Genomic DNA, 18,393 nt, shown 5'->3' on the forward strand with positions numbered 1-18,393 from the left:
AGAGAGATGAGTGTTGGGGGAATCAGTGGGGAAGGAAGTGCCCAGGCCAGTTAAAACACCCATGTTTTACAAACCCATCTCTGCTGAGATGTCACGGCTGAGGTGTGCTGGGCAGCGCTGGCTGCTCTCACCTCCAGCAGCAGCTGAATTTCACACAGCAGGCAGGTGGAGGGGCACAGGAGGGTGGAACCCACAGTCCTGCCCCTGTTCTGTGTCTGTCACACATCCTGGCCGTGCCTCGGGTGTTTGGGACATTTCCTCTTTCACAAGAGAGCCCAGGGCAGCGAGGGACAGTGAATTGTTCTGGGGGAAAGGGAACGCTGTCAGCTCAGTGCTCTCCTCCAGCAGAGGGAACTCACGATCCCATTGCCTGCTTTTGGGAAGGGGGGTCCTGTTCCCTGGGCTTGGTCACAGCATTTTGCTGTACTCCAGGCAGGTTTGGGGTATCCCACAGCTGCCTCTTCACCTGCTCTAACCCAGTCCAGCATGACATTGTTCCCTGAAATCCAAGGCTGCACAACTTGGTTTAAATACCAGTGCAATCCACAGAAAGAATGGGAGAAAATAACACCTCAAGGACAGGTTATGAAGATGAGGGGGTTAAATTGAGCTGCAGAACTGTAGAGAAAAACCCAGCTCTTGCTGCAGAATGCACTGAGTAGCTCAGCATCTGCCCTGTGCAAAACCAGGCACTTCCCTCCATCACACCTCTGCTGGTGCTAAAAGTATTGATGAAATTACCTAATTCTGGGTGTGGGCAGGGGTTCTTAGGCTCAGGTGGTCTCAGTTTGTATGTCCCACCTGTACTCTAATATTGATCTCTAATTAATCTCTAATAACATCTATTAATCACTCTGACAACCCTAACCCTAGGCAGGAAAAGCAGCCCTGGCCTAGGGCTGCTCCCAAGGAAAAAGCCATGGAGGCAGGCATGTTGTGGCAGTTTTGTGCTCCCCTTGGGATGCCTTTCACAGCTGTGGTGTCCCCCTGAGCTGTCCCTTCCAGTGCTGCTGGCCCTGAGCAGTGAGTCCTGGTAAGATCTGGCTCAGGATTTGTACAATTCTCAGTGTTGCTGCTTCCATCTTGTGGTGTGCCACCGAGGTGGTACAGCCAGGCTTCCCCTGGGCTGTGGGAAATGGGTCTCAGCCAAAGAACCAGCTGGGAAAAGCATGGAAGTTGGGCTGATTTTATTTTCCTTACTTGCTTCTAAAGAGAAGAAAGCATCTTGGGTAAATTTATTGCTTGTTAAGTCCTCTTCACCTCCACCTTTTCCAGAGCACCTGAGGAAGTGCAGAGGGAAGCAGCAGGCTCTCTGTGAGCTCCCAGCTCCAGGTCACCACCATGGATTCCTGCAGGATCCCTGCAAACGCCTCCAAGTGCAGCGGGACCACCATGGAGTGCTTCATGGTGCTCAGCACACAGGCACAGAAGATAAGCATTGGTATCCTGTGTGGCCTCTTTGGGACAATGTGTGTTTTTGAGAACTCTCTGGTGCTCTACCTGATTTTCTCATCCCCTGGGATCAGGAAGAAGCCTTCCTACCTCTTCATCGGCAGCCTGGCGCTGGCTGACATCCTGGCCAGCGTCATCTTTGTCTGCAGCTTCGTGAACTTCCACGTGTTCAACGAGGCTGGTTTCTCCAAGGAGGTGTTCCTGCTGCAGCTGGGAGGGGTGAACACCTCCTTCTCAGCCTCCCTCAGCAGCCTGCTGCTCACGGCCCTGGACCGCTACCTCTCCATCGGCCGGCCCTCGGAGTACAAGCTCCTGATGACCAGGAAAAGGGCCTGGACAGCCCTGGCAGTGCTCTGGGTGACCTGTGCCACCATTGCTGGCCTGCCCCTGCTGGGCTGGAACTGCTGCACGCTGGATTCCTCCTGCTCCGAGCTGTTCCCCTTTGTGGATGACAATTACCTGTCGGGCTGGCTCTGCTGGGTCGTGGTGCTGCTGGGCTGCATCGTCTGCGCCTACGCCCACGTGCTCTGGAGGGCTCGGCAGCACGTGGCCTACATGGAGCAGCACCAGGCACAGGCAGGGAAGCAAACCAGCAGGATGAGGATGGACGTGATGCTGGCCAAGACCCTGGTGATGGTGCTGGCTGTCCTCATGCTCTGCTGGTCCCCCGTGCTCGTGCTGATGATCTACAGCGTCTTCGGCAGGCTGAGCGACCGCCTGCGCAAGATGTTCGCCTTCTGCAGCACCCTCTGCCTGCTCAACTCCATGGTCAACCCCATCATTTACGCCCTGAGGAGCAAGGAGCTCTTCTCCTCCCTGAGGAGGGTGCTGTCCCGCTTCAGGAGGCAGCTGAAGGCCCCTGAGGAGAGCCCAGAAGCAGAGAGCAGCCACAAGTCCTCCGTGATAGAGACCGTCTGCGAGGACACGCACACCGTGTAGGGAGGCACCGGGGGAGATCCACCCACTCAGCCTGCAAGGAACAGTCTGGATCACTTTTCTTTTTATTTTCTCTTCTGATGGGAGTTGAGGGGTCAGCTGTGATGGGGAGACAGCTCCTGCTGATGTCACCCTTCAATGCTGGGACATGAAGTGCACAAACTTTGCTCTCAGGCACAGGTTGGGATTGTTGGGGTGTCCTGTGCAGGACCGGGACTGGATGGTCCTTGGGGTGTCCCTTCCAGCTCGGGATATTCCATGATTCTGTGATAATCTCCCACCAGGGGAGGTTCAGGTTGGACATCAGCAGGAATTTCTTTATGGAAAAGCTTTGGAAGGAGCTGCCCAGGGAGGTTTGGAGTCCCTGTCCTTGTAGGTGTCACCTGGATGTGGCACTCAGTGCTCTGGGCTGTGACAAAGTGAGGACTGGTCACAGCTGGGACTCGATGATCTGGGAGGGCTTTTCCAACCTCTCCCTGTGGCTTAAGGACTTGGCCAGAGCTGGGGCAGACAGGACCTTGCAGGCAGCACAATTCTTCCAGCAGATTTCAGGAGAACTGACCGAGCCACACGGGTGTTTGTGAGATGTTATGTGATTAAACATACAAGCCATTTTCCAGGACTTTCTTCCTTTTCTTTCCTGGTGTACAAAGTTCTCCAGGTGACAAGGTTAAGCCCAAACTGGGCCAGATACTTTGAGCACGAGGAACTTGATTGGGGTTGTTTTTCTGCAAATTACGCAAAAGCAGCACTTCTGACTGAATGGACAATGAAATGGGACAGGGCCATTCACCGGTGACCTGGAGCAGCTGGGCTCCTGCCAGCCCCCAAAATGCCTCCAACAGGGATGAGCCTGCCTGGGGCACGGCCACGAGGCCCTTGCACTCTGCCCTGTGTCCCAGAGGATGCAGTGCCCAGGCTCCCCAGGGAATGGACACAGCCCCGAGACTGCCAGAGCCCCAGGAGCCTTTGGACACGGCTCCAGGGATGCTCAGGGTGGATTATTGGGGTTTTCCCTGGTGTTCCTCCATCTTTTCCCAGGATGTTATTCAATTATTGGGGTTATCCCTCCATCCCTCCCCGGGACATTCCCCAATTTTTGGGCTATCCCCGGTGTCCCTCCATCATTCCCCAGGACATTCCCCAATTTTTGGGCTATCCCCGATGTCTCCCATCCCTCCCCGGTTCATTCCCCGCCGTGCCCGCGGGCAGCTGTCGGGCCCCAGCCTCGAACCCGCGGCCCCAGGACCCGCGGCGTGGGTGACGTCACGGGGTGGCGGCCATGGCGGCGCTGGCCCTGCTCGGAGTGGCGGCCGCGCTGGGCCCGGGCCTGGCCGCGCCCCGCTACCGCCCGGACTGGGCCAGCCTGGACGCGCGGCCGCTGCCCGCCTGGTACGACCGGGCCAAGGTGGGGGTGTTCGTGCACTGGGGGGTGTTCTCCGTGCCCGCCTGGGGCTCCGAGTGGTTCTGGTGGCACTGGCAGGGCCAGCACGATGCCGCCTACGAGAGCTTCGTGCGCCGCCGCTTCCCGCCCGGCACCACCTACGCGGAGTTCGCGCCCCGTTTCACCGCCTACGACTTCCAGCCCCGACAGTGGGCACAGCTCTTCCAGCGGGCCGGGGCCAGGTCAGCGCCGGGATGGCCGGAGCTGGGGTCCCTGAGGGGATGAGTGCCATGGCCGGGGGTCCCTGAGGGGATTGGGTGTCCCTGAGGGGATGAGTGCCATGGCCGGGGGTCCCTGAGGGGATTGGGTGTCCCTGAGGGGATGAGTGCCATGGTCGGGGGTCTCTGAGGGGATTGGAGATCCCTGAGGGGATGAGTGCCATGGTCGGGGGTCTCTGAGGGGATTGGAGATCCCTGAGGGGATGAGTGCCATGGTCGGGGGTCTCTGAGGGGATTGGAGATCCCTGAGGGGATGAGTGCCATGGCCGGGGGTCCCTGAGGGGATGGGGGGTCTCTGAGGGGATTGGAGATCCCTGAGGGGATGAGTGCCATGGCCGGGGGTCCCTGAGGGGATGGGGGGTCCCTGAGGGGATTGGAGATCCCTGAGGGGATGAGTGCCATGGCCGGGGGTCCCTGAGGGGATAGGGGGTCCCTGAGGGGATGGAGGAGTCCCTCAGGGGATGAGTGCCATGGTCAGGGGTCCCTGAGGGATTGGGGGTCCCTGACAGTGCTGGGCATCGCTGAGGGGTGCTGAGAAGATGAAAGCTCTTGCTCTTTCCTAAGTACTTCCCGTTCATTCTTTCCCAGCATTAAAATCCACTAACTCTTATTCTTATATTTGCTTCTAAACCCAAGGGATAGTGACAGAGGGCTCCTCACAGTGTGGTTATCCAGTGCCTTGCTGTTTTAGTGACTGGGATTGCAGTAGGGTCGGGAAATATTTCATTTGTTCCTTTGCCATCCCAACAATTCCTTTTCTCCTCTCAGATACGTGGTCCTGACCACCAAGCACCACGAGGGCTTCACCAACTGGGGGTCGCCAGTGTCCTGGAACTGGAATTCTGTGGATACAGGGCCCCACCGGGACCTGGTGGGAGAGCTGGGAGAGGCCCTCAGGGAGAGGTGAGGCCCTGGCAGGGAGCTCTGCTCTGAGAGCAGTGAATGCTCCTGGCTCTGCTTGACAAACAGCAGAAAACCCTGTGAAAAATGGAGTGCTTTCAAATGATGAAAAATAATAATGCCAGTAATTTCATTTCCACTTATTTCTAATCCCCACTGAAGCCTAACTCTCCCCTCTGTGTTTTGTCCTTCAGCAACCTCCGTTATGGGCTGTATCACTCCCTGATGGAGTGGTTTAACCCTCTCTACCTTGCTGACAAACAAAATGACTTCAAGACCCAGAGCTTTGTTTTAAAGAAGACGATGCCAGAACTTTATGATCTTGTCTTAAAGTAAGAGCCACAACCAGCTCAGAATCACCAGCATTTCCTGGTTTCAGTTCTGTAGAGAAAGGTGCAAAGAACAGAAATGTTGATTTTTGTCAAGGCAAATTCTCTTTGCTAAGCAGTAATTAGAGAAGGGCTTCAGTTTTAACCTGTGGAAGGTCTGATCTGTAGAATAACCAGGGACAAATTTTTCCTGCAATTCCCTTTAATCCTGCCTTTGTGCAGGGGGGCTAGAAGTGGAACAAACTGTTCAGTATTTAGTAGAACAGAAAAGTGATTTCACTGGGAATTTGCATCCTTGCCTGCTGACAAAAATAAAAGGCTTGGGCTTGTGGATTGTTGTCCCAACTCAAGAATGTGCACTTTGAGGTGCCAGATTCTGGGTTTTTTGGAAGAACTGCACCCTCTCTTGAGCTGTGGATCTACACCTTCTTCTTTGCTGCTGCAAGAACCTCCCTTAGAGCTTTGTGTGAAGCAGAAAATGAAGCAAAATCCTCCTGGTGATGGCAGGCAGTGGAAAGGGGAAGAAACAGAGTGTGGCAGGAGCAGATGAGCCTTTATGAAACAACTTCTGTCTCCCTTAGATACAAACCAGACCTGATCTGGTCGGATGGGGACTGGGAAGCTCCAGATTCCTACTGGAATTCCACCTCTTTCCTTGCCTGGCTCTACAACGACAGCCCCGTGAAGGTACCAGTGCCTGCTGCCCCTCCTGGCTCTGGGTGGGTGTGGGAGGGCAGGAGGCTGTGGGGTGTGGGATCAAACCAGAAACCTCCTGGACATTTGGTGTGTTTTATTCTCTGACAAAGAGAGAACCTTGGCTGTGCTGCTGGGACAGCTCCAACCTTTGATGGACGCTCAGCTTTGTTGTCTCAGCTCCTGCCTGAGCAGAGGGAGGCATTCAGCCTTCTCAGTTGGGTTTCCATTACACTGGGAATTTTTGGTGCTTCCTCAGGGGGGTGGCTGCCAGCTGGACAGCCCAAGAACAGAAGGATCTGTGCCCTGAGCTGTTTTCCTTCTCTCAGGACACCGTGGTTGTCAACGACCGCTGGGGTCGGGGCTGCTCCTGCCGCCACGGGGGTTTCTACAACTGTGCTGACAAGTTCAGGCCAGGCACGCTGCCCGAGCACAAGTGGGAGATGTGCTCCTCCCTGGACAGGCTCTCCTGGGGCTACCGCAGCAACATGAGCCTGCCCGAGGTCATGGATGAAATGAGCATGATCGAGGTGAGAAACCTGACCTGAATAGCCTGGGGGGATTGCTGGGAGGGAGGGGCTTCTGGGTAAAACTGCTCCGTTTCTGTGTGTCTGAGGTGAGGATAATGTTATCTTGCTTTATCTGCCGCAGGAGCTGGTGCAGACTGTGAGTTTGGGTGGCAACTACCTCCTCAATGTGGGGCCTACAAAAGAAGGGGTGATTGTCCCCATCTTCCAAGAGAGACTCCTGGCCCTTGGGAGATGGCTGGATACCAATGGGGAGGCGATTTATGAGTCCCAGCCTTGGAGGGTGCAGATGGAGAACACCACAGACACTGTCTGGTGAGGGCCCTGCTGCTCAGACCAGCTGAGCTGGTGTTTATTTCTTACCTTTTCCTAAATTCGGAGTTGGGGGCAGTGGGTGACACCTGTGTGGTGACAGAGGGCAGAATTGTGTTCTTGTGCTGTCTGGGCAGGTGAGGTTTGTGCCTGGTGCCCTTCCCCTGCTGAACTCCTGCTCCCCCAGGTACACCTCCAAGGGACCCGTGGTCTTTGCCATCTTCCTGCTCTGGCCTCGGGACAATGTCCTGCACCTGTCCTCACCCATTGAATCCCCAGGCACACAGGTGAGGGACTGAGCACACGCTGAGAGCATCTGGGGGCATTTGGGGGTGGGAAGGGCCAGCCTGGATTTGTTCAGGAGCTGGGGCACTGGGGAGGTGTGGTGGTGTTTGCAGGGGTCTGAGGATGAAGGAAGAGAATCTTGACTCCATGTTTGAGAAGGTTTGATTTATTATTTTATGATATATTTTATATTAAAACTATACTAAAAGAATAGAAGAAAGGATTTCATCAGAAGGCTGGCTAAGAATAGAAAAGGAATGATGACAAAGGTTTGTGACTGAGACAGTCCAGACAGCTGGGCTGTGATTGGCCATTAATTAGAAACAACCACATGAGACCAATCCCAGATGCACCTGTAGCATTCCACAGCAGCAGATAATCAATGTTTGCATTTTGTTCCTGAGGCCTCGCAGCTTCTCAGGAGAAAAAAAACCCTAAGGAAAGGACTTTTCAGAAAATCTCGTGGCTACAGGGAGGGTGTTTGCTGTGGGCTCCTTGCAGCACCCCAGGCTGTTCCCCAGGCTTTGGCTCACATGGAACGTGGCACAGGAGCTGCCAGGGAAGATTCCAGTCCTGGGGTGTGTTGATCCTGCTGTTGCAGGGGAGGGAAGCAGGAGGGGCTGTCCTGCAGCCCAGGTGCAGTGCCCTGCTGGTGGCACATGTCACCGTGACGCACACGTGGCAGCGGCCTTTGCTCTGAACAAACAGGGGCAAAGCATCAGCAACAAACAAACCCCAAACAACAAACTGCAGCCTGCTGTGGCCTCCAGACACCCCTGTGTCACCCCCTGTGCCACCTGAGCCATGGCTGGGTACCCCAGACAACAAACTGCAGCCTGCTGTGGCTTCCAAACACCCCTGTGTCAGCCCTGTGCCATGTGAGCCATTCCTGGGGACCTGCAGGGGCTCTGGGCTGTGCAAATGGGGCTGCTGAGCCCCAGCTGAGTGTCCCCTTCCTTCCTGCCTTCCTCTGCAGGTGACACTGCTGGGCTTTGCTGGCACTCTGGAGTGGCAGATCCAGCCAGGGGCAGGGATGCTCATAACCCTGCCCTCCATGCTGCCATCTCCCCTCCCTCCCCAGCCTGGCTGGGTGGTGAAACTCGAGGGGGTGAAGTGATGCCTGTGGGGGGATCGCAGCATCTCCCAGTGCCTTTCTTTTTGATGGAAGCCAAGAGGAATTTTATGTTTCACATTGAATACATTATTTTTCACTTGAGAGAATCTCCCCTCCGGTCTCTGTTGCCTTGTGTCACTTCAGTGTTGGTTGGAACAGTTGTGATCAGCTGCTTCCATGATGAATAAATCTAATGGAACCTTGCTGGAAGAAATCTTCTGTAAAGATATACAAATCCATCAACAAACTTTTATTGATATTCTGCTGGACACAGCTACAACAAAAGATTTTGTTCTTAGAGAATTGAAGAGACTCCACTGTTGTGAATTGCACTGGTGACTTCTGCTTGCACTCCTGAACTTGTGAACTTTGGGTCCCAGTGGGAGCAGGGCTCCTGCGTGGATGCTGAACTTCCCAGGAAGGGTTGAACAGCGTGGGTGTGAGCGGTGAGGCCGCTCCCAAGGGCACACCCAGGTTGTTGTGAAGGCACCGCGGCGTTGCAGGCACCCCAAGCATTGCGGGCACCCCAAGCTTTGCGGGCACCCCAAACGTCGCAGACCCCACAGCGTTACAGGCAGGCTGTTTTGTTCCCGTCCCAGCTAAACCTGCCGGGACGCTCCGAGCTGAGCTGGAGCAGAGCCCCGAGGCACGGCCACGTGCGGAGCCGGTGCCGTGGGCGCCGTTACCCAAGGGACAAACAAACATCCACCGGCACCGAGCGCCAGGACCCGCTCACGGGAGCGCCGCCGGTGACGCCGTTACAAACAAAAAAAATGCGACAAACGGGGACAACGGAGCGATGGCCTCTGCCTCGCTGCCCCATCAGCGGTGCCGGTGACCCCTGGCGCGGAGCGGGGCCCGCCCCAAACAAACAGCTCGGTGTTTACTCGGCGCACCGGGCACCGGCAAAGCCCCGCTATAAGGGCGCGGCGGGCGCGGCGGCGGGGCAGAGGCGCAGGGGAAGATGCCGCGCTGTGACACGGGCTGCGCGCCGCGGGACGGCGCCTGGGGACAGGGACAGGGACAGGGACAGGTACCGGGACCGGGGCTGCGGGCGGGACCGGGGACGGAGGGGACGGCGGCGGTGCCACGTGCGGCTGCGCTCACGTGACCGCAGCGGCCACGCCCCCGGTGGCGCGCCCCCGGTGATGTCACGTGCCGGGGGCGTGTGCGGTCACGTGAGCGCGGCGGACATGGCGGCGCGGCGGCTCCTGCCCCGCTGGGCGGGATCGCTGCGGCCCGTGAGGGACCGGGGCACCGGGAACCGGGCAGGGGCATCGGGGGCACCGGGAACGGGGACAGAGAGACCGGGGGGAATCGGAACCGGGACAAAGGGACCGGGGGCACCGGGAACGGGACAGGGGGATCGGGGGAGAAAAAGGACCAGGGGATCGGAACCGGGGGCACCGGGGACGGGGGAAAAGGGACTGGGACAGAGGGACCGGGGGATCGGAACCGGGACAGAGGGACCGGGGGATCGGCACCGGGGGCAGAGGGTCTGAGGGGATCGGAACTGCGGGAAAAGGGACCGAGGGCACCGGGACAGACTCGGACGGGGCCAGCGTGGGGGGATCGGTACCGGGGCCCGGCTGACCGTGCCCTCCGTGCCAGGTGAGCTCCGCTGCGGCGGCGGGCGGGCCGTACCCGAAGCGAGTGAAGGTGGTGGAGGTGGGACCCCGCGATGGGCTCCAGAACGAGAAGGTAACGGCGGCTCCCGGCTCCTCCCGGGGGGTTCTCCAGCCCAATCCCCCAAACGCCCCCCTGTGCCCTCCAATGGGGTGGGTTTTCTTTAAATGCTGCTTTTTTCATGTTGAAAATTCTCTGGTTTTTATTTTTCAGTGGTGGAAGAGTTCACTGTGTAAATAATAATAACTTTGTGTCATTTTTCTTTTCTTGTTCTTCTTAGAATCTTGTGCCCACCCCAGTGAAGATCAATTTAATCAACATGCTGTCAGAGACAGGGCTGCAGGTCATAGAGGCCACCAGCTTCGTGTCCCCCAAGTGGGTTCCTCAGGTCAGTGTTCACACAGGATTTGCAGTGCTGTGCTCTGAAAGTGCAGCAATGCAGTGGTTCTGCTGGCTCCCAACTCCCTGTTACTGGGCAGGAGGAGTTAAAACATCCCAGAGCTTCCCTTTGGACCCTGGACAGGGCAGAGGGACACGCAGGTCACCCACAAACTCTGTTTGTGCCTGCCTGGGTGACCCCTGACCGCTCACAGGCTGCAGCTCTGTTTGCTTTAGGAGGCTCTGATCCCTGCACGTTTCTGTGCCCTTTACAAAAAGGAATTTTAGTGATGATTTTCTGGCAGGCAGAAGTGCAGAACCCTCACGGACATTTCTTTGTTTGCAGATGGCTGATCACACCGAGGTGCTGCAGGGCATCAGGAAGTGCCCTGGGATCAGTTACCCCGTGCTCACCCCAAACCTCAGGGGCTTCCAGGCAGCGGTGAGGGCTGGGGGCACCCCAATATCCCCCTGGGCTCTGCGCTGCCCCTGCTCCTCTGCCTTCACCCTTTCCCAGGCAGGCTCAGGGCTGTTCTGGTGGTTTTGCTGCAGAACGAGCTGAGGGAAGGATTGGGATGTCTGGGGGAAATGCTTTTGTAAAATGAGAGAGCTGCAGTCAGGGATTGCAGATCACAGAGACATTGAGGAGGAGAAGAGCCCCGAGATCTCCAAGTCTAAATAAGCAAGGCAGATTTATTTAGGAACAGAGGAGCCTCTGTAAGGGGAGGTGTTTATGGGCTGGTTTGAGACATCCCTACCAAGAGATGCTTCTGAAACCCTTGGATTAACTCTTGGCCGTGAAATCATGAAGTTGGGGCTCTGTTTGTCATTTCCCTCACAAGAAAAATCCCCTGGCTTTGATTTAAGTGCTGGGGTAAGGCTTGGAGCTGCTGATCTCAGGGCTCTTTTCCAGCCTCACTGGTGCTGTGGTTCCAGTTTGGGATTTTCTATTTGCAGGTGGCAGCAGGGGCCAAAGAGGTGTCGATCTTTGGGGCAGCATCCGAGCTCTTCACCCAGAAAAACATCAACTGCTCCATCGAGGAGAGCCTGGAGAGGTTTGAGGAGGTGATGAGGGCAGCCAAGGAAGCCAGCATTCCTGTCAGGGGGTAAGGCCTTCCTGCTGGAGCTCACCCTCATTCAGTTGGGGTCAGATTTTCTTGGCCAGCATCCCACGTGGAGGTACACACATCACACCCCCAGCAGCCCTCTGGGCTCATCTTGGCAAATTTTACACCCGTGGAAGGAGAAATTGGTGAAATCCTGTAACCTTTGGCCACGGGAATATAAAATTGATTCTCCCATCTTGCAGACATGGAAGGTGCACAAATACTGACTGATTTGTCAGTAGAATCCCATTGCCCTTTTCCAGCTAAAAGTTTGGGGTTTGTTTTAACCACAGATACGTTTCCTGTGTCCTTGGATGTCCCTATGAAGGGAAGATTTCTGCAGCTAAAGTTGCAGAGGTGAGTCACTCATAGGAGTCACTCATAAGAGTCCCACAGCCAGGACTCCTGAGAGGGCTCTGATTGATTTTGATGGATGTGAGGTGGGCACTGGGGGTATCCAGGATAAAAGGGGGGTATAGAAGGGAATATCCAGGTCCTCAGAGACTGAAATGGGGAACCGAGGGGGGGTTGGATTTTTAATTTCAGAGAGGAGTGGCCAGGGGATTGTACAGCAGGAATGAGCTCTGGGAGGGCAGGGATGTCCAGGGGATTGTACAGCAGGAATGAGCTCTGGGAGGGCAGGGATGTCCAGGGGATTGTACAGCAGGAATGAGCTCTGGGAGGGCAGGGATGTCCAGGGGATTTTGTACAGCAGGAATCAGGTCTGAGAGAGGAGGAGTGTCCAGGGGAGGATGCCCTCTGATGCCCTGCTGGCCCTGCCCAGGTCTCCAAGAAGATGTACTCCATGGGGTGCTACGAGATCTCCCTGGGGGACACCATTGGCGTGGGCACCCCGGGCTCCATGAGGGAGATGCTGGCAGCGGTGATGAAGGAGGTGCCCGTGGGGGCTCTGGCCGTTCACTGCCATGACACCTATGGCCAGGCCCTGGCCAACATCCTGGTGGCCCTGCAGGTAGGATCCCCGCTCTGCACCACAAATTCTCTAAAGGGAATTCCTTAAAGGACCTTAGATCCCACCTTGTCCCACCCCCTGCCCGTCTGCCACTGTCCCAGGCTGCTCCAAGCTCGCCCAGCCTGGCCTGGGGCACTGCCAGGGATGGGGCAGCCCCACAAATGGAGCAGCTGCCCTTGGGGAGTTTGGGCTTGCTGGGAATTGCAGATTTGTGCTCCCAGAGCAGCCCCTGCCCCGGGCTCTGTTTGCAGATGGGGGTGAGCGTGGTGGACGCGTCCGTGGCCGGCCTTGGGGGGTGCCCCTATGCCCAGGGAGCCTCTGGGAACGTGGCCACAGAGGATCTGGTGTACATGCTCAACGGGCTGGGCATCCACACGGTGAGTGCCACCTCAGGCTCTGCTCAGGGCACTGCACAGGGCAGCAGCCTGGGCACGCTGGGGGCAGGACAGGGGGAGTGTGAGATGGGATATCAGGGAAAACATCCCTGGGAGGGTGGGCAGGCCTGGCACAGGTGCCCAGAGCGGCTGTGGCTGCCCCTGGAGTGCCCAAGGCCAGGCTGATGGGGTGTGAGCCACCCTGGGGTGGTGGGAGATGTCCCTCAAGGCATGTCCTGGGCCTTTGCCATGCAGGGGGTGGATCTGCAGAAGCTGATGGACACAGGCACCTTCATCTGCAATGCCCTGAACAGAAAAACCAACTCCAAGGTGTCTCAGGCCTCCTGCAGACTGTGACACTGAGTGGGAATTCTCCTTGGATCAAGAAATCGAGGATCCAGCCCTGGCTGGGATTCCTGTCTGACCTGAGCTCCTTCCCGGCTCAGCATTTGAGAGGAAGCTCAAAATCCACCAGAATTAGGAAGAAGTGAGAGAATCTCCTGTTAGATTGTGTTCTATTGGACCTTGAGGCTGTCCCCATGTGCCTTGGAGAGGGGAGGACGTGGAGGGGCACAGGAGAGCCCTGAGCACAGATTTTGCAGTTGGAGCTCAGCTCCAGCTCAGGCTGTCCCTTCTCCCCTCTCCCCTCCACAAATGTCCAAAGGCTGAGCCCAAACCTCCCCTGGGGCCCCCTCAGCCTTCAGGGCTGTGTGTGCTGCTGCTCTGTGTATCTGTTGTAAGATACCCTGGCACACCGGGAGTAATAAACACGTTATTTAATAATCTAAACTGAAAATTTGATTCAGCTGAACCAACAAAGGAGCTTTGGCTGCTGCTTTGGCTCCAGGTGCCTCTTGTGTGTGGAAATTGCACCATCGTGGGCTGGGGGTGAGGAATTCCCTCCACCCTGAGAGCAGAGAGTGAAACTCCTCAGGTGCTCAGGTCCTTGGGAACTGCCCCCAGCTCTTTTTAAAGTAATTTATGGAGGAGTTTATTTGTGAGACTGGAGAGAAGCACGGGAACTTTGTCCTTTGAGGGCCAGGACAGGTGTGAGGCTGCGTGTGCCTCCTCTCCACATGACTGCAATAAACTGTAACAAAAAGTTACCAAACCTTCACTAATGAACGCTGCAGAAATGGAGCGGAATGGGGCAATAATTTGCGGTTTTGCGGTAATAATTCGTGATTTTGGGGCAATAATTTGGGGTTTTGGGGCAATAATTAGGGATTTTGGGACAGTAATTCGGGGTTTTGGGACAGTAATTCAGGATTTTGGGACAGTAATTCGGGGTTTTGGGGCAATAATTCGGGGTTTTGGGACAGTAATTCGGGGTTTTGGGACAGTAATTCGGGGTTTTGGGACAGTAATTCAGGATTTTGGGACAGTAATTCGGGGTTTTGGGGCAATAATTCGGGGTTTTGGGACAGTAATTCGGGGTTTTGGGACAGTAATTCGGGGTTTTGGGACAGTAATTCGGGGTTTGGGCCTCCTCCCGCCGCCAGGGGGCGCTGCGGCACCGAGCTCCCCGCGGTGGCCCCGCCCCCTCCCGCGCGCACCAATGGCCGCCGTCCCCCGCGGAATTTTGTCCCCGCCGCCGCCCCGTAGCTCTGACACGTTTCCATGGAGGAGCCGCGCGCGTGGCGCCGAGGGGCGGGGCCAAGTCCCGGCCTTAAAGGGGCCGCGCCCCTCACGGGGCTGAGCGGGAGCGGCGGCAGCGGCGGGTGAGAGACCGGGGGTAACCGGGGGGGATGGGCAGGAACGGGCAGGGGAGCGGGTGTGCTGCCCTGCCCTGCTGCCTTTAGTAGGGACATCCAAACACCCGCGGCTTGGGGCGCCCCCGCGCTCTGGAGCGATTCCGGTCCCCGGTTCTGCCCCTCGGCCCCGGGACTCTCCGCTCCTCCCGGGCCGTCCCCGCTCCCGGCTGAAATCCGCGATATTTTGCCTTTCACCGAGCCCGGTGCTGTTTCCCCAGCCCGGGAGTTTGGGGGGCTCCGGTTGGGGCCGCAGCTCCGGAGGGAAATGTCCCGGTCCCGGGCCGGGTCCTCCCGGGGCTCCCGCCCCTACCCGGGCCGGAGGTCCCGGGGGTCCCACACGTATCCCCGGCTGTCCCCGAGCCCTCCCTGGGGCTGGGAAACAGGAAGCGGCTGAAGGGCAGAGCTGGTACCCCGCGGAGACCACCCCAATTCATTCATTGATTAATGAGTTAATGAGTTCATTAACAGCGAGAACTGCTGCCCTGAGGGGGACAGGTGAGCCCAGGGTGTAACAGGAACAACCCGGACTCGTATCCGGGAGGTGCGACCGGCCCTGCCCGCCCCGCCCGTCCCTCGGCAGCACGGACCTGGCCGTGCCGTGCCTGTACCGGGCCGTGCCGTGCCTGTACCGGGCCGTGCCCACCCCGGCTCTGCGCTTCCCCCGCAGGAGCCATGGCCGAGACCATCCTGGTGACGGGCGGCGCCGGCTACATCGGCAGCCACTGCGTGCTGGAGCTGCTGCAGGCGGGCTACGAGCCCGTGGTCATCGACAACTTCCACAACGCCATCCGAGGTACGGCAGCCCCGGCCCGGCCCCGTGCCCGGCCTGGGCCCGGCTCCAGCCCCTCACTCCCCTCCATCATCCCCAGGCTCCGAGGAGCTCCCCGAGAGCCTCCGGCGGGTGCAGGAGATCGCGCACCGGCCCCTGCTCTTCCAGGAGCTCGACATCACGGACCGGGCGGCGCTGCAGGAGCTCTTCAGGAAGGTACGAGCGGGAGCTGCAGGGCCCGGGGCGGCTCCGGGAACCCTGGCAGGGGTGGGAGCCACGGGAGAGGGAGGGAACGCGGTGCCCGCTCCTGTGGGAGCGCCCCGGGCCGGCCGGCCGGGGATCCGGGGGGATCCTGGGGGATCCCAGCCCGTTCCCGCTGTCCTGCCCCTGATCCCAGCCCGTTCCCGCTGTCCTGCCCCTGATCCCAGCCCGTTCCCCTGCAGCACCGCTTCTCGGCCGTGATGCACTTTGCGGGGCTCAAGGCAGTGGGGGAGTCGGTGCAGAAGCCTCTGGAATATTACAGAGTGAACCTCACCGGGACCATCGGGCTGCTGGAGGTGAGAGGGGCCGGGGGTGATCCCGGGCTGCTCCCCCTGCCCTGCCAGCACCCCCGGAGGGCTGGCACAGGGCACAGGGCTGCATCAGCGCTGCCCATTGCTCCTCCCAGACCATGAAGGCCCACGGCGTGAGGAACATCGTGTTCAGCAGCTCTGCCACCGTCTACGGGGATCCCAAGTACCTCCCCCTGGATGAGAATCACCCGGTGGGGGGCTGCACCAACCCCTACGGCAAATCCAAGTTCTTCATCGAGGAGATGATCCGGGATCTCTGCAGAGCGGAGAAGGTGAGGAGCTGCCCCGTGGGGCTGAGTCCCCACACTGGCTGCATCCCCACGGGGTGACCCGGCAGCCCTGTCCGTGTGTCCCCAGGACTGGAACGCCGTCCTCCTGCGCTACTTCAACCCCATCGGCGCCCACGAGTCGGGGATGATCGGGGAGGACCCTCAGGGCATCCCCAACAACCTCATGCCCTACGTGGCTCAGGTAGAGCCCCCAGAGCCCCCGGGCATCCCAGGGAGGGGACACAGGTGCTGGGGCTCCACGGGGCTGTCCCTCTGTGCAGGTGGCAGTGGGACGCCGGGAATTCCTGAGCGTCTTTGGGAACGACTACAAGACTGACGATGGAACGGGTGCGTCAGGGGATGGGGGAGGTTGGCATGGGGGAGTTTGGGATTCCCAGAGCCCTGGCCCTGCCCTCACCCTCTGCATCCCCACAGGAGTCAGGGATTACATCCACGTCGTGGATCTGGCCAAGGGCCACATCGCTGCTCTGAAGAAGCTCAAGGAGAACTGTGGCTGCAAGGTGCCAACCTCAGGGTGCTGCCAGCCCAGGGGGGGTGTGGGGGTGCCAGTGGGGGCTGAAAGGCACCTGGCCCTTCTCCCTTTGATCCCTGTCCTTTATCCTCCTCCCAGATCTACAACCTGGGCACAGGCACCGGCTACTCCGTGCTGCAGATGGTCCGGGCCATGGAGAAAGCCTCGGGGCGGGAGGTAAGGGCAGAGCTGCAGGGGCACAGGGGGGGCAGCAGCTGCTCCCACGGGGCCCCTGGGACCCCCCGAGCCCTCAGTGCTGCTCTCCCTGCAGATCAAGTACCGGATCACGGCCCGGCGCGAGGGGGACGTGGCCTCCTGCTACGCTGACCCCGCGCTGGCCGAGCGGGAGCTGGGCTGGAAAGCTGCCTTTGGCCTGGACAAGATGTGTAAGGGCATCCCCTCCCTGGCACAGCGGGCACTGCCAGCCCCCTGCCCTCCCTCACCTCCCTCCTCCCGTTCCAGGTGAGGACCTGTGGCGGTGGCAGCTGCAGAACCCCACGGGCTTCAGCAAGAACTGAGCTGTGACCGAGGGCTGGCTGAGCCCAGCATGCTGTGAGCCAGCCCTGCCTCCTTCCCGAGGGCTGTCACTGTCCTGGGAGGGCATTTCCAGCTCCCCTCCTGCCTCTGGCAGGGGGCAGGAAGGCTGGAGCATCCTCAGCCTCCCCCCTTCTCATCCTCATCCCCCAGGTCTTTGCATCTCACAGAGCAGAACCACAACGAACACAGAACAGAGCCAGGGCCTGGAACCCCCATGGGAACCCCCAGGGGCTGCAGCCAGCCCGGGCTGGGAGCTCCTGGGCCCTCCCTGTGCCCTGGACATCCAGCATGGGACAGCAGAGTCCTGCTGAGCCCAAAGTGCAGCAGAGCCCAAACCGTTCCCTCCTGCCCCACCTGGCTCAGGGGGAGCCCAAGGCCCCTGTGCCCCTGCCCTGGCACAGAGAAGGCACCAGGAACCTCCCACAGGGACCACTCACATTCCAAGGCTTCCTCCACTCCCCCTTTTCCCCCAGCATGGTTTTGGGGACCAAATCTCATCTCCCCCCTCTCCTGCTGAGCTGGAGAAGCCCCTGCCCAGGGCTGTGCCAGCCTGGCTGCCCACAGCCCCCTGGGTGCCTGCTCCGGGCTCCTGTGGCAGCCACTGCCCACAGCCCAAGGCTGCCAAAGGCTGCCAAGAGCCAGCCCTGCCCTCCTGTCCCACACTGCTCCTGTTTATTCCTGGCAGCTCCCAGGGCAGGGATGACGCAGCCGGCCCCGTGTGCTGTCGGCTGGATGAATAACTTATGAATTGAGCTTTTGATTTGTTTTTAAAATAAACTTTCCTACTTTCTAAGTGGCAGCTTTGTTCTGCTTCCCCTCAGCCAGAGCTGCTGCCCCTATAAATGGCACCCTGGGGCCTCATGGAACCTGATTCCACCCCAAATCTCCCATCCTGCCTGGCCAGGGATGACGCCAGCTCAGCTCCAGGCTAAGTTGAGGATTTATTTCACCTTGGTTCTCTGTGGAGCACACACACACAAAAAAAAACCCCAAACATGTACAAGGAAGACAAGAGAGAGAAGAAAAATAACCAAAAGAAAAACCAAACCCAAAAGGAAAAAAAAAAAAAAAAAACCAGAAGAAAAACCCCAAAGAAATGGAGAGAAGCCGTTCTCCCTCCCGGGTTCCTGGCACTGCTCAGGCAGGGAGTGAGCAGGAATGCTCTGCACAGGGCTGGGCCCGGGCCCCGTCACACACGGTTCCAGTTCACAGTCACACAGGTCAGTCTGTCCATCTGCAGCCCCTGGTGCCCCAGGGAGCTGCTATCCAACCTCTGCTAATGCAGGGAGCTGC

The 18,393-nt window shown here is 58.5% G+C and overlaps 4 protein-coding genes across 7 annotated transcripts; all 4 read left to right on the forward strand.

The window, feature by feature from the left end:
* The first annotated feature begins 1,341 nt into the window (after positions 1-1,341).
* CNR2 (cannabinoid receptor 2) lies at positions 1,342-2,463 on the forward strand. Its single transcript, XM_059488788.1, has one exon. It carries the CDS (start codon positions 1,342-1,344, stop codon positions 2,389-2,391), a length of 1,050 nt encoding a protein of 349 aa, XP_059344771.1. The 3' UTR covers positions 2,392-2,463.
* A 1,196-nt stretch (positions 2,464-3,659) lies between these two features.
* FUCA1 (alpha-L-fucosidase 1) lies at positions 3,660-8,317 on the forward strand. The gene is made up of 8 exons (XM_059488720.1): positions 3,660-4,014; positions 4,819-4,953; positions 5,145-5,282; positions 5,861-5,966; positions 6,302-6,502; positions 6,624-6,814; positions 6,999-7,098; positions 8,073-8,317. Exons 1-8 carry the CDS (start codon positions 3,671-3,673, stop codon positions 8,211-8,213), a joined length of 1,356 nt encoding a protein of 451 aa, XP_059344703.1. The 5' UTR covers positions 3,660-3,670; the 3' UTR covers positions 8,214-8,317.
* Positions 8,318-9,383: 1,066 nt separating this feature from the next.
* HMGCL (3-hydroxy-3-methylglutaryl-CoA lyase) lies at positions 9,384-13,778 on the forward strand. Of its 2 annotated transcripts, XM_059488721.1 has the most exons (9): positions 9,384-9,451; positions 9,822-9,911; positions 10,117-10,224; positions 10,561-10,656; positions 11,172-11,320; positions 11,614-11,677; positions 12,105-12,293; positions 12,545-12,670; positions 12,923-13,778. In XM_059488721.1, the coding sequence occupies exons 1-9, from the start codon at positions 9,404-9,406 to the stop codon at positions 13,022-13,024; spliced, it is 972 nt and encodes a 323-aa protein (XP_059344704.1). In that variant the 5' UTR covers positions 9,384-9,403; the 3' UTR covers positions 13,025-13,778. The 2 variants fall into 2 exon arrangements, with proteins under 2 accessions (XP_059344704.1, XP_059344705.1); XM_059488722.1 differs by lacking the exon at positions 10,561-10,656 and having other exon boundaries at positions 9,404-9,451.
* A 667-nt stretch (positions 13,779-14,445) lies between these two features.
* On the forward strand, positions 14,446-17,893 carry GALE (UDP-galactose-4-epimerase). Of its 3 annotated transcripts, XM_059488532.1 has the most exons (11): positions 14,446-15,214; positions 15,291-15,406; positions 15,634-15,747; positions 15,858-16,034; positions 16,120-16,233; positions 16,313-16,379; positions 16,467-16,552; positions 16,663-16,740; positions 16,835-16,949; positions 17,026-17,115; positions 17,251-17,893. In XM_059488532.1, the coding sequence occupies exons 1-10, from the start codon at positions 15,094-15,096 to the stop codon at positions 17,079-17,081; spliced, it is 1,044 nt and encodes a 347-aa protein (XP_059344515.1). In that variant the 5' UTR covers positions 14,446-15,093; the 3' UTR covers positions 17,082-17,115; positions 17,251-17,893. The 3 variants fall into 3 exon arrangements, with proteins under 3 accessions (XP_059344515.1, XP_059344514.1, XP_059344516.1); XM_059488531.1 differs by having other exon boundaries at positions 17,026-17,893; XM_059488533.1 differs by lacking the exon at positions 16,120-16,233 and having other exon boundaries at positions 17,026-17,893.
* The last annotated feature ends 500 nt before the right edge of the window (positions 17,894-18,393 follow it).

Source organism: Ammospiza nelsoni, chromosome 25 (genome assembly GCF_027579445.1).
Source record: "Ammospiza nelsoni isolate bAmmNel1 chromosome 25, bAmmNel1.pri, whole genome shotgun sequence".
Lineage (NCBI taxonomy): Eukaryota > Metazoa > Chordata > Aves > Passeriformes > Passerellidae > Ammospiza > Ammospiza nelsoni.

What these genes read in the sequence shown, in the direction of transcription:
- FUCA1 (XM_059488720.1), top strand. Translation starts at nt 3,671, where the DNA reads ATGGCGGCGCTGGCCCTGCTCGGAGTGGCGGCCGCGCTGGGCCCGGGC. An exon ending in ACAACGACAGCCCCGTGAAG is followed by an intron (nt 5,967 to 6,301) that starts GTACCAGTGCCT and finishes TCCTTCTCTCAG; the next exon opens with GACACCGTGGTTGTCAACGA. An exon ending in AACACCACAGACACTGTCTG is followed by an intron (nt 6,815 to 6,998) that starts GTGAGGGCCCTG and finishes CTGCTCCCCCAG; the next exon opens with GTACACCTCCAAGGGACCCG.
- GALE (XM_059488531.1), top strand. Translation starts at nt 15,094, where the DNA reads ATGGCCGAGACCATCCTGGTGACGGGCGGCGCCGGCTACATCGGCAGC. An exon ending in GGACCATCGGGCTGCTGGAG is followed by an intron (nt 15,748 to 15,857) that starts GTGAGAGGGGCC and finishes TGCTCCTCCCAG; the next exon opens with ACCATGAAGGCCCACGGCGT. An exon ending in AGGAGAACTGTGGCTGCAAG is followed by an intron (nt 16,553 to 16,662) that starts GTGCCAACCTCA and finishes TCCTCCTCCCAG; the next exon opens with ATCTACAACCTGGGCACAGG.
- HMGCL (XM_059488721.1), top strand. Translation starts at nt 9,404, where the DNA reads ATGGCGGCGCGGCGGCTCCTGCCCCGCTGGGCGGGATCGCTGCGGCCC. An exon ending in GGGCGGGATCGCTGCGGCCC is followed by an intron (nt 9,452 to 9,821) that starts GTGAGGGACCGG and finishes CCTCCGTGCCAG; the next exon opens with GTGAGCTCCGCTGCGGCGGC. An exon ending in ACATCCTGGTGGCCCTGCAG is followed by an intron (nt 12,294 to 12,544) that starts GTAGGATCCCCG and finishes CTCTGTTTGCAG; the next exon opens with ATGGGGGTGAGCGTGGTGGA.
- CNR2 (XM_059488788.1), top strand. Translation starts at nt 1,342, where the DNA reads ATGGATTCCTGCAGGATCCCTGCAAACGCCTCCAAGTGCAGCGGGACC.